The 14,244-nt window shown below is 38.1% G+C and overlaps 1 protein-coding gene across 1 annotated transcript in view; it reads left to right on the forward strand.

Moving 5' to 3' along the window:
• CFH (complement factor H) overlaps positions 1-14,244 on the forward strand; it is a 324,533-nt gene that overhangs the window by 161,147 nt on the left and 149,142 nt on the right. The window contains exon 9 of the mRNA XM_089683641.1: positions 2,227-2,415. Coding sequence (XP_089539767.1) covers positions 2,227-2,415 — 189 coding nt within the window. The remainder of the gene's footprint in view (positions 1-2,226; positions 2,416-14,244) is intronic.

The raw sequence follows: 14,244 nt of genomic DNA on the forward strand, positions 1-14,244 counted from the left end.
GGGACAACTTTATATTATGATTGACAAGATATGCAACAAATAGGAGGATTCAACATCTTGTTTAACGTCCAAAAAGCACTTTGAATGTGTTGAACAGTTAGAAATTCCCTGTATCAATAATCCTTGACGTTATTAATTATGAATTTGAATAGTGGAGGATATTTTGTTTGGAAATACATCCAGTTTTATTCAAAACAATCTATGAAGTTGGCTTCCTCCTAAGGAAGTCAATTTAACATTTCTATAGCTCTTAATCTAAAGAAGCCTTCTTTTTTATGTGGAGGTAAACTTCCTTTCCATCACATGCAAAAAGCACCTGTGTGGCTATAATATAATTTTGGTTATGATAGCTTTATTACATAAAAAAGTTTTAATTTTCAAATATACAATATAGTAAAATTTGTAAATATACAATATAGTAATAAAAACAGTTCTTACAAAAAATAAGTGAAACAATTTTGAGCTGCAGTAAAACCTCCCACACCCAGCAACATTCACATTGAAACCACAGGATAGCAGAATAAGGGAGTAGAAAATAGACGTGTGAGAGGTCAGAGAGACAATAGCAGGAATAAATGGTGAAAGTCTTGTGATAGAGAAAGGGAGCTTAAGTGGAGAGGCTTGAACGAGCAATCAGAAGATTTAATTATCAGGAGGCAGTAGCTGGAGACCCAAGATGGAGAAGGGAGATGAGGAAGAGAATAATAAGTGAGGTGACCTGAGATACAAAGAGAGGGCAGAGCATGAAGCTCAATTAGGAGACAGTAGAAGCAGGGAAGATAAGTGCAGAGCAAAAAGAAGGAAGGAGAGCAATAGGGAGGCAATACAAATTACATACTGTAGGAGAAATAAAAAATGTTACCTGAAAAGGATAAGTGAAACTAGACTTGTGTCCTGGGGAGAAGGAGATATAAGGATGAGTGACACCTGACCCATGTCTGGAGCAGAAGTGAAATGTATATGAGATAGGATATATAGGAGGGAGGAGCTACAGCACTAGGACGTCAAGCTGCCGGCACCACGTGGGTCCCGGTGGCCATCTTAGAACTTCATTACTGGTCAGTGTGTTTTTACTTCTGTTTGGCTTGAATAAATACCCTCTGGTATAACGGTATCATGCTATTAGCCTCCTCCTTTTTTTTGGAGCTCTTTGGGAGCTCTTACCATCTACAGAGCAGGCGCACCATCACTGGCAGCGGATATCGGGGAAAAGAGGGATACCAGACCTTAAAGGGACCCCCTGGTTCTTTGAGATCTCTCTAAATGCTCAGATTGATTGTGTATCTGGTTAGTGCGCAGTCTTTTCACCTTTGAGAGTTATCACCACTTGTTTGGATCAGACTATTGGATCTGGAAGATCGTAACGATCTCCCACGCACTTTAATCTTGGATTCATACCTGGCACTGTGCACATTGCTAGTCACTGATTAGTGACATATCACACCACTGTTGAATCACTTTATTTTGTATATGCAAGCACCATGTCACTTTGATCAACTTACTTTGTGATTTATAATACTTATGCTTATTGAGTTGGCTGCAATGAAACAATTCATAGGTTATTACTGAGTCATTTTATTATTGTATGTGCTTACTATTTATTATTTTCTTTTATTTTTATCAGGATTAAGATTATTATAGCGCTACACTCTGATGTTTATTGTTTACTTGGGAGGTCTATTTGGTACCTTTGGTGTTTAGCAGCTTACTGACTTTTAGCGCTCGCTTATTTTTTCCCCTTTACTTTTGCAGCAGTTGTTTTCCTTTTCCGAGTCACAATCCTACGCAATGTCCATTTTTTTGTTTCTTTCGGTCAGTTGACCATGTCAACCACGCTTCATCAGATTATGTTTTCCCAGAAACTGTATATGCCATCATAACCTTTGATACGGTACCACGCAACATGGCAAATTGGCAGCATCAGTCACAGGGGCACCAGCTAAGCGACCACCAACAGTTTAAAGCTCAGTAAGCAGTAACATGACTCCATATTATTAGCAGCACACACAGTGAATGACAAAAGCAAAGCTTTCCACCTGTTAGCTAGGTGTCTCATCACACAGCAGAAGCAAAGCAATGTTATATCACTTCCGCTTTCAATGCAAAACATGTCATCACTTTAACCTCTACAAATCATGTAGTGAGATATATACTTTATTTAGGTGCTCTTGAAGTGCTGTAATATGTAAAAATATCCTATTGATGTGCCGTTTTTCTCTTTTATAGGAAAATGCGAAGTTCCATCTGCAAACTCAGTAAATGCACATATTTTTCTCAGAACACGTTCATATATATATATAGAAGGAGACAAATTAAGATTTCAGTGTCATTCAGGATATACAACTTTGGATGGACAGACAACTGGAGAAATTGAATGTCTTTCAGATGGCAGATTTTCTGGAGAAAAATGTTCCAGTAAGTAATGAGTGTATGTGTGTACTATGTAATAATGTATCATTTTATGAATTGGAAATGTGACCTTTCAAAATTCAGGATAACTATTACTATCACACCAGATGATCAGTGTTTTGTCCTGTAGTTTGGAATGAAGACAATTTATAGAATGCTTAATTTACAAATTCTAACATATAATATATTCCAATATTTTATAGTATGTATAACAGAAATAGGAATTAGAACTAATCTGAAGAGAGTGTAGAAAATATTAGAGTTCAGAGGTATGAACACTACATATCTTGGCTTTAGCAGCCCATAGATGAGTTTTTTTTTTTTTTTTTTTTTATTCAACCAGCAATTGAATTTCCCCATTAACACATTCAATGTGGATGGGGGAATACTCCTGCTGAGCTATTGTATTCTGACAGTGGGGAGATTTTCCCACCATCAGAATACACCAGAATATACTAACCAGCAATGCTGATCGAGCAGTAAAAATCCAACAGGGTTGTTGTACAGAAGTTAATCGGTAAATCAACTTCTGTACAACTGCCCTGCCCATACATGGATCGAAATTCGTTCAGCCTGAACCAGCTAAATTTTGATCCAGGTATAGCCAGCTTAAGGGGTTAGCACTTCCACCTGGCAACACCAGGGTCATCAGTTTGAATCCCAATCACGGCACTACCTGCCTGGAATTTGCATGTTTTCCTGTGCCTGTATGGGTTTTCTCCAGATACTCGGATTTCCTTCCACATTCCAAAGAGATGGTGGTAGGTTTATTGGCTCCTGTCTAAATTGGCCCTGGTATGTATGAATTTGGGATTGGGACCTTAGATTGTAATCTTCTTGAGGGCAGGTGTCAGGAATGGACTCAGCACTGGTGGTGGGACTCACCTGCCATGTGGGCTGCAGTACCAGGGCTGACCAGCGGGTGCTCTCAGCAGCCTGAAGCTCACTCCTGCAATCAGCCAACACCTGGGGCTGATTGCAGGAGGTGTATTTAAGGAATGGCCAGACCTGCAGTCAGTGCCTTGGTGTATGTTTCCCATGAGCCCCTGTACCTGCTATCCTGTGTTCCTGCCTATCTGTCTAGTTGCTGACCCTGCTTTGATCCTGACCTCTGCTGACCGTCTCCTGTTGAACCCCCGGCTTGCCTGACCATCCTTCTGCCTGATCCTCTGTATCGCACTGCCCGTGAGTTACTGTACCCGGCTTGTGACCCTGACTATTCTCTGCCTGCTCCTCCGGTACCTCACTGCCCGCACGTTGCTGACCTGGCCTGCCTGACTACGCCTGATGCTACCCAGACGATCCATCCATCCATCCCGCACGGATCCAGTCACTACTGTCCAAACCTGCCAGCCCCTTCACATCAGGCTTTCCCCCGGTACATACCCTTGGTGGACCCCTCTACCGCAGTTGGGTGCACTTGGGCCGCGACCTGGTCTCAGTCCTGCGCCAAGTCCATCCCCACCATCAGGGGCTCTGGTGAAAAGGCAGACTGGGGCTTAGACTCTGCGCCCTGGGGAATCCTGTTCTGTGGGTCACTAGAGATCCCGCTGGGCAGTGCCTGACAGTACCTTACGGCCCGCCTGACCATTCCACCTCTCCAGCCCTGACTACGCCTGTGTTCCTGAAGCCTGCTACTTCCCTGTGTCAGTCCACACATTTCTGGTCAAACCCGGAACCCTGACAGCAGGCCTAATGTGAATGTACAACATACATGTAGAGCACTGTGTAAATTGCTGGCACTGTATAAATACCTGTTGTAAATCATAAACCATACAAAAGAAAATTGTTTTCTCAATACTGAAAAATGCTGACAACAATGTAAATAATTATATCACAAAACACTATGTATTTTAATAATAATAAACCTTGGTCCACACAGGAGTCCTGATCCTTTGAAAGATGATTGACATACCATTATTATTCAGACAGTTCATAAGCTTCCAGTTAACTTGGCAGTCTAAGTTTTTAAGATTGTTCCTGTTTCAATAAGCCAAGTTTCTGAAAGTGTATCTATGGTCAAAATGTAAAATCATATTTTACTTTCTATTTTATTTCAATTATTTCTAACACATCTGTTAATCTGGACAATCTTGAAGCTTATAAACTTACTTTGTAAAGATCCCCACACATTTAATTACTGTGCCCTGTTGATAGGCACTGCTGGCCACAGAACTCACAGGGCCTACCTTCTGAACTACAGAAACACTGAGAAGTGGCGTTTCAGGAGGCAGAGTCAGTAAAGGAAACACAGCTTACAGGCAGCAAGGTACCATGGGATATGTAGTCCTTCAAAACTGAGGAGAAGTTGCAATGAATGCTGGGAATCCAGAAATGCAGAACTCACAACATAAAAGGAAAATTCTCAAGTAAAAGTAAAAAATACGTATTGTTTGTATTGCTATCATAATACTGATGGTATAAATAGGGCATACAGTATATGCTGAGGTCTTAGATTTCCTTTAACTCTAACTTCAGATCCAAGCTGTAACAGAGTATTGTACCATGTTGGCTATTGATTCATGTAGAAAGTTATACCGTTTATTCACTAACCCATTCAAGATCCAAGCTTTCAGGATAACTTGGATACCTTTTTTCAGGCTTTATAAAACCCCATGAAGTGATCAAAGTTAATTGGGAAATATTGCATCTGTAATTACTTTTAGTGTAATTGCACTTTTGTTGACAAAAATAAAAATCTGTGTGATATATGGTGGTTGCAGTGATAGGGATTTTACCAGTTTTTAGCAGAGTCCTATCTTTTTCTAATCTGAAGCAACAGCTGTTTATTGCATCATGTGCTGTGCAGATTGAGTCTGAATGGGAGGGTGTAATCTCAGCATTCTTATGAAAACATCTGCAGTGTCTGCATCCCTTTATAAATTGTTAATCTTTAGGGAGTATCTTGCCAAAACTGAAATTCCTATTGCGAAGGGTGCCTATAATATGATTTGTATTTTAGTGCAGATTTCTTGGAAAATCTGTGAGCCAATCACACAAGCAGGAGATTACATTTGTGGAGGCACTCTGTACACCAATGGTTCTATACTTACCACTTTGAACCATGATTCTGACCCTAGTTGGCATGCCTTGACATTTGTTCCTAGACTTTTCTCTAGTCTGCTGCCTTCCCTGACCTCTATCTGTCCTTGGTTTATGCCTATTGTCTCCTGCATGACCTGACCTCTGCCTGTCTCTGGATTAAATTTATCGATTGTTTTATGCCCTGACTACAACTTGCCTCTGGATTTCATTATCAGCTGCTCTCCTGCTTTGCAAAAGTCTAAAGTCCATGCCTGATACTCCTGAAGACTACAAGTACTGTTTTCTTTATCAGGAAAAAATGGTGCTGAGCTCCCGCACAAAATACCTACTGTATATACTAAATAAACTCAAATAACATAATTTAACAAATTTAATAAATCTCTTATAAAACTCCACTGTGTGAGATGTTTAAACATATATTATGGACAATCTCATGTGATAATGTGCAAGAAAATACACACATATAAAGGAAAACTGCAAATCAAAAACTGAAGAAAATAGTGAAATTATACACATGCGTCCCTTAAACAAGGCCAAAAGTGACATAAATCATAAATTGACAAACTAGTAGACATATGGCATAAGATATGCCTGCAAATGAGCAGTGAAAAATGGACTCACAACTGGAGTGAATGATGCCTGTAAAGATGGATGGTAAGATGGTCAGGATAAAAACCTGACTAAAGACAAATATTTAGGACCACACAAAGTCCTTCCACAAAATGTGTCTCAAAAGCATGATAGGTGACCATGAAAAAAATAAATGTATAAATATAAATGCCGTGCTCCAGTCCCTAAATTGGGAGTACTTGTGCTAATACAAGAACATCAAGTGTGACACAAAATAATAAAAAAAGTGACACAATTGTGCTACATAAATATAAAATGCACTACTAAGCAAAAAAATGCTACAAAACTACCACCAAAAATGACAATGAACAAAATGTCCCCGTGTGATCTCTTCAGCCAACTGGATATAGTGAAAATTCCAACAAAAACATAAGTGATGCAGGTGTGGGGATATAGGATAATCCATCACCAGCTGGATTGCCCCCTCACCTTCATGTAGCGACCCCAAGGAGTCAATAAGTCTTCACAATATTAGACACAGCTATACGGCCAATCAGCAGGTACGGATCTGGTTTAGCAGTAGTGGTGGTATCCCCAATTATAGAACAAGAGGTATAACCAATCCTGGTATCCGGGTTTCTTTTATGCAGGATAATAAGCTCAGCCAACTCACATATAGTGAAAAGAAGAAGAATCCTCCCATAGTGTAATACTGTTGAATTTATTCAAAGTGCACAAAGCCAACAAAGTGCTCACTTACATTATTATTATACAGTATTTATATAGCGCCAGAAGGTTTGCTCAGCGCTGTACATTATAGTGGGGGACAGAACATGAGACAAGACAGTAACAAAACAATAAATACACACACGCCCCAGCGCACAGGAACCACCTCCAGAAACTTACACCCAGGTAGTTAAATTGCTGCTGTGCACAGGTAAACCAAACCAGAAAAGTGAAAATACAAAGAAACAGCGCAAATAAACACCTTACTTCAAATAATACAAACTTGAAAGTGATAAAATAAATAAAAAATGTCCAAATCAAAAGAATATTAAAAAATTATATAAAAAAAATCATAATACAAGTCCTTATTCCCAAGTGATAAGATGTATATATGTAAAAAACAGTCCAAACTGGGAAAATGCTTCCAACATTCACCAGTGATAAAACCAATATCAACCGCACTCACCAGATTAAGGTGAGTATTACACCTTTTGGGATATATAGGGATCCCAAACCCCCTCTAAACCACCTGGACTCCTTTCCACCATATAGGATTTTTGGGAAGAAGTCTTTATTGGCTCCTGCCTTGTCTTCACTCCGGACTCCACAGCAGTGCAAAGGAAAGAAATATAAAATCGTGTAATCCTGCTACTAATATATAATGCTAAAAAACATAGCCAGACCACAAACATTTGTCAGATGAAAAAACAGCCTTTTTTATTGCCTCCATAGGCTCACATAAAATCCAGTGTTTCCAAGCTCCATAGTAGAAACCCCACAGCCTGATCAGCAGGGGATAACAGGATAATGTTCAGACAGATTTCAAAATGGCCGCTTGGAACGCACCACACGGCGTGCGTTCCACTCACCGGATATGACACGGGACATTAAGACGGCAGACCGGAAGTGCGTTGATTCGTTTTGCCCCACCCACAGGGCGTTCTCAAGACACACACCCCCAGTCTCAAGCTGCTTAAATAACACCCGATCCCTTCCCTTCTCTCCCATACGTTAATACAGCCCAAAAGGTGAATTGACTAGCTGTCAACCCCTGCTGCCACCACGTGAGATTCCTTCACAGACTCAAATAGCACAGTTCTCTATCTATTCGTTAGTCACCATACAAACTTTATTAATATCCTGAACTAACCATAACACATCCCTAAACTCCTTTTTGAGATCTGAGCCATATAAAACAAAATAGTGACATTAAAATACATCCATAAATTATATCCATCAAAGAAAAACACAAAAAAAGAGGAAAATAAAATAAAAAAAATTTACATACAAAAAAAAAATAGCGATTCATATCCCAAACATTTTGTGTTAAAATTATAAATTCATTCTATTTTGTGCATGTATATATACATCCCGAGGCGACCATTAATCAAAAAAGGAGAAATTAAATAAAAATTAAAAGAAAATAAAAAAAATATTATATAATGAAAAAATACAATAAATTTAAAAAAAAATGGAAAAATATATACTTTAAAAATATATAAAAGATGAAAAAAAAATATATAAATAGGTCACATCACATATATATATATATATATATATATATATATATATATATATATATATATATATATATATATATATATATATATATATATACACACACAGGCACATACATGACACTTGCACCCGGACCAAAGCTACCAATTTGACAAGAAACAATGTCAATTTCTGCACTTAACCCTTTTGGGATCAAAGTCCCCATTTGGTATATCCACTTAGTTTAATTCTGAGAAATACTCTTAACCATATCCCCCCCCCCCCCTCCAGGGAGCATCAATCCTATCTATCCCACAGAATTTTTAAGATGTCGGATCCCTATTGTGATGAATTCTGAAGTGGTGTGCCAAACTGATACTTATATCCTTTCTTTATATTTCTAATGTGTTCCCCCAATCTTACTGATAGTTTTCTAGTGATTCTACCTATATACTGGAGGTTACAAGAACACTCCAACATATAGGTAACATGGGAGCTATCACACAAAATAAACTTCCTGATTTTATATGATGAACCATTTGCACATGACCTAAATGCCTCATAATCTCTATTATCACCTTTAAGGTTACTACATGCTATACACCTCCTACATTTAAAGAAACCTACCCTATTAAGTTAAGTCACCACTTTCCTGGGTTCATCAGGAACATTTTTCACTCGTTTAGTTCTTAAGGTTGGTGGTTTCCTATAAATGAACATAGGCTTTCCAGGTAGCAACTTATTAAGGACCTCATCCCTCTTTAAAATGGGCCAATATTTCTTGGTAATTAGCTCAACCAATTTATGGTGGCTCGAATAGCCTGTAATAAAAGCCAGATCTCCTATCTTTCCATTCCTCTCCTTTTTTCTTCAGCAAGTCATCTCTTTATTTCCTTAACCTGTTGTAATGAGTGAGCTAGGAGTTCCTCTCCATAACCTTTTTCTCTAAATCTTTGTAAAAGCATCTCCGATTGCCCTAGGAATATATTTTTATCATCACAACTTCATTTCAGTCTGATAAGCTGGCTTTTAGGAATGGATTTAAGCCAGTTTCTATGGTGGCAGCTATGACTCGGAATGTAACCATTCCTGTCCACTTCATTTGAAGTGCGTTTTGGTACAAAATGTATCACCTTTTTTATATATTGTCAGATCCAAAAAATATATTGCTTCTTTGCTGATGTTATTTGTAAATGATATATTCAAAGGGTTCTTCCCCATTTCTCGTATATATTCCTCCAATCCCTCTTTGGTGCCCTTCTATATTATAATATCATCTATGAATCTTCTATAGACTTCAGGGTTTCTATTCTCAAAGATGGCTTCACTCTCCCACTTACTCATGAACAGGTTTGCCACTGATGGCGCATATTTGGCTCCCATAGCCACACCCACTGCTTGTCTATAAAACTTCTCGGAGTGCCAAAAATAGTTATGTGACATTGCCAGATCTAGGCTTTTTATTAAATATTCTTTTTGTTGAGATCTCAATCCTGATACCCCATCCAATGCCCACTTGACTGCCCCCAACGCATCCTCATGTCTAATGTTCGTATAAAGGGAGTTCACGTCAACACTAGCCATGACACAATCCCCTTCTTCTCTAATACCCCTTAGTGAACTAACCAAATCACCACCATCCCTCAAATATGAAGGAAAAATAGGGACCAAGGGCTGCAAAAACTTGTCTACATATTCACCCAATCTAGAAAATAGGGAATCAATCCCACTAATAATGGGCCTCCCAGGGGGTTTCTCTAAATTCCTACGAATTTTTGGCAATTGGTAAATAACAGGCACTCTTGGGGCATTGGGTACCAGATATTTACCTTCTTTTTTATTTAGTATTCCTTCCTTTTCCCCATCTTTAACATGTTTTGATAAAGTTTTTTGTATTTTCTTGTAGGGTTACCCCTTAAAGCCTCATAAGTGCTACCATCACAAACTAGTCTATTCAACTCTGTATAGTAATCTTCCTTGTTAATTACCACAACCCATCCCCCCTTGTCAGCTGGCCTTATTACAATATTCCTATTTTCTTCTAGCTTTTTAAGACCCCTTAATATATCCTGTTTCCTTCTCATCCCTGGGATAGATAATTTCTCCAAATCGTGTTCTACCAATTTCTTAAACGTTTCAACACAACAGTTATTTCCAATTTTTGGGTTAAATACGGACTTATTGCGTAATTTGGTATGTAAAAAAGTACTCTTACTTTCATCCTCTCTATCATCACTGATATTTGGGTAGGATTGGGGTAGAGAGGAGAGAGGAGGTTTTGTGTGGCGGATGAATGAGGCACTCCTTCTGGATGAAGAGAGCAATCGAAAGATCGAGATGGAAATTAAACATTTTTTTGAGTAGAATGATACAGGGGATGTGTCGGTTGCAATGGTGTGGGAGACCCACAAGGCCTACATTAGAGGACTACTCATTGCAATAGGGGCAAAAAAGAAAAAAGGAGGGAAAAGATTAATAGACTGCTAAGTGAAATATATGATCTTGAACAGGCTCATAAAAGGGAAACGTCTAAGGAGATAATGCAGAAAATAATAAAGAAGAAAGAAGAACTAGAGAATGTAATGGAGGAGGAAAAAAGAAGAGTCTTTAATAAAGTAATAAGTGAAATGTATAGATGGGGAGATAGGCCGGGAAAGTATTTGATGAGAACTCTAAGGAAAAAGAAATGTAGGAATTATATAGAAAAAATAGGAAATCCCAAGGGTGAACTAGTGCACTCAACTAAAGACATCGCTAGAGTATTTAAGGATTACTATAATGAGTTATATAATATCACACCCCAGGATACATTAAATAAAACTGAAACTGTAAATAGAGAAAAAAGAACATACTTAAAAGAGGCAGGTCTACCAAAATTAAGTGAAATGCAATTGAACTCCCTAGAAGCAGAAATTACGTTAAAGGAAATAAAAACAGCGTTAAAAGGTACCGCGGTGGGGAAAAGCCAGAGTCCAGATGGATATACGGTAAAATATTATAAAAAATATAAAGAGCTGTTAATACCCAAATTGAAGATATATATGAACTGTTTGGGAGATGAGATGGAAATAAGGGGAGAATCCTTACAGGCCAATATAGTTTTAATTCATAAGGAAGATAAAGACCCCTCGCAGTGTGCAAGTTATAGACTAATAGCGCTGCTGAATGTAGATACTAAATTGTATGCAAAGGTTTGGGCAAATAGACTGAAGGATCTGATGCCGGAGTGGATACATGGGGATCAGGTGGGGTTTGTCCCGGGGAAAGAGGGTAGAGACAACGGCTTGAGATCACTGTTGCTTATACAGGAAGGTAAAAAAGGGAAAACCCCAATGGTACTGATGTCAATTGACGCCGAGAAAGCATTTGATAGAGTGAGTTGGGGATTTATGATGGATACCTTGGAGGTGTTGGGGTTAGGAGATAGAATGAGAAAGTGGATTGGAAGGTTATATAGAGGGCCTACTGCCGCTATCATGGTTAATGGAGGAAGATCGGAGCTTTTTGGGATGTCAAATGGTACAAGACAGGGATGCCCATTATCCCCACTGTTGTATGTTTTATCATTGGAGCCATTGTTGTCTACAGTAAGGAAAAACATAGATATAAAAGGAATATGGATAGGAGATAGAGAACATAAGGTGGCGGCTTATGCGGATGATTTGATGTTCTATGTTGGAAATCCTAGGATGTCACTTCCAAATTTAATGAAGATATTGTAGGAATATGGGGAATTATCAAATTTATAAATTAACCCGACAAAAACCGAAATCTTAAATATAAACCTTAAAAATAGCTAAAAAGAAAAAATACAAGATGAATTCCTATTTGTTTGGAGAGATAAAGAATTAAAATACCTAGGGACAAAACTGTCAGCCTCAATTAAAAATCTGTATAAAGGTAACTATATTTCACTACTAAACGAGCTTAAGGAGGAGTTGAAGAGAGTGGGAGGTGGAAACCCGTCCTGGATAGGTCGTATAAACTTGATAAAAAAATGGTAATTGTGCCCAAAGTATTATATAAATTTCAAATGATTCCAATCAAACTTCCAGAGGCATATTTTAAAGAACTTAAAAAAATGATAATAAGATACATATGGAGGAATAAAAAACCTAGAATACGCTATGAAATGTTGACTAGAAGCAAAGAAAGAGGTGGTTTGGGTGTACCAGATTTTAAGAGATATTATAAAGCGGTGATAATTGCGAGAATCTTTGATTGGACTCATAATCCAGAGAAAAGTTGGGTAAAAATTGAAAATACACTGAGTGGAACAAATTTGAGTAAGATTATATGGGTGCCTGCACAATATAGGGGACTAGATGCTAACACAAATACGTACACTTTTAACGTTTTAAGAGTTTGGGAAATGTTACACAGACAAAAGGGATGGGTTTTTAATTCACAGTTAATACCACTAAGGAACACAGAATATTTTGTCCCTGGGCAGGAAAATACCGCAGGGAAATGGATTATAAAACAGGAGGCGCAATTGAGAGATATAATGGTTGGTGAGGAATTGGGATCATATAGAGAGCTGGAGAAAAAAAAGGGAGATGTTTTCAATAGAATGGACGGATTACGATACTACCAACTGAAACATTTCTTTGAGAGTCTCCCAAAGCCTATGAGAACCAGAAAAGAGTGGAATCCATTGGAAAGACTGTTAGAAGCACGGGGGGATGGGAGACACGGAATTGCAAAAATATATAAGATATTTATTGAATTGGACACTGACACAAAATTAATATATATAGAGAAATGGGAAAGAGATATGGGAAGGGAAATAGAAGAGGAGGAGCAAAGGAAAATGTTTAGATTAATTCACGAAAATATTAGTATGCGGGAGGTGGAAATAAATTATAAGTGTTTGGTAAGATGGCACATTACACCGAATATAGAGCATAGATTGAATGGGGAGATTTCACTATTGTGTTGGAGAGGTTGTGGAGAGGTGGGCACGTGATGTCATATATGGTGGGAGTGTCCAAGAATACAGGTGTTTTGGCGGAAAATAGTTTATCTAGTAAGGAAAATTACTAGAATTAATATTGGATTAGACCCAGAGCTATGTCTTCTCCATATCACAGAGCTTCCAGTGAAATTATATAAGGTTTTGGGGATATGGCACTATTTGAGTGCAGCGAAGAGTTTGATACCTAGGTTTTGGAAAAAAAAGGAGGTGCCAACAGAGGATTGGATGGGCAGAATGAATCAGATCTGTGGGACAGAAAGATTGTATCATATGAATATAGACAAGATGGAGATGTATAATACAAAGTGGAAACAATGGGAAGAGTATAGAGAAAAAGTGAAATATATGAGGATGTAACACCCCTTGAAATGGATTTTAGAAATAATAGAAATGTTTGGCTTAAAGGAGAGGAGAGAAAACGCAGAGTGTGTGTGTGTGTGGGGGGGGGGGCGTGGTTGGGGGGGGGGAGGAAGGGGGGGTAGAGGGAGGGATGAGGCAAGGGATCTAAATAACTTATGCTAATAGGAAGATATTGTTTGGATGTCTTTTTAATAGAAATGTGATTGTGATTTGTATTTGGTTGATAAATTAATAAACATTTATAACAAAAAAAAAAAGGAGGATGCCCAGTTGAGAGATATAATGCAGGGGGTAGAATTGAGATCATTTAAGGATTTGGAAAAGGAAGAGGGAGAGATTTTCACTAAGATAGATGTATGGAGGTATAATCAATTAAAATATTTTGTTGGGAATCTACCGAAGCCCTTGAGAACTAAAAAAGATTGGAATTTGTTTGAGAGATTGTTGGAATCACGAGAAGATTGGAAACATGGCACGGCTAAAATATATAAAATTCTCACTGAGTTAGACACAGAAAAAAAAAAAATGTATATAGAAAAATGGGAAAGGGATTTAGGGGTGGAGATTGAGGAGGTTAAACAGAAAAAAATATATAGATTGATTCACGAGAATATAAGTTTACGGGAGGTGGAAATGAATTATAAATGTTTGATAAGATG

The sequence above is a fragment of the Staurois parvus genome, unplaced genomic scaffold, assembly GCF_062004578.1.
Source record: "Staurois parvus isolate SC_StPar_1 unplaced genomic scaffold, SC_StPar_1.0 ptg000318l, whole genome shotgun sequence".
In the NCBI taxonomy this organism is placed as follows: domain Eukaryota; kingdom Metazoa; phylum Chordata; class Amphibia; order Anura; family Ranidae; genus Staurois; species Staurois parvus.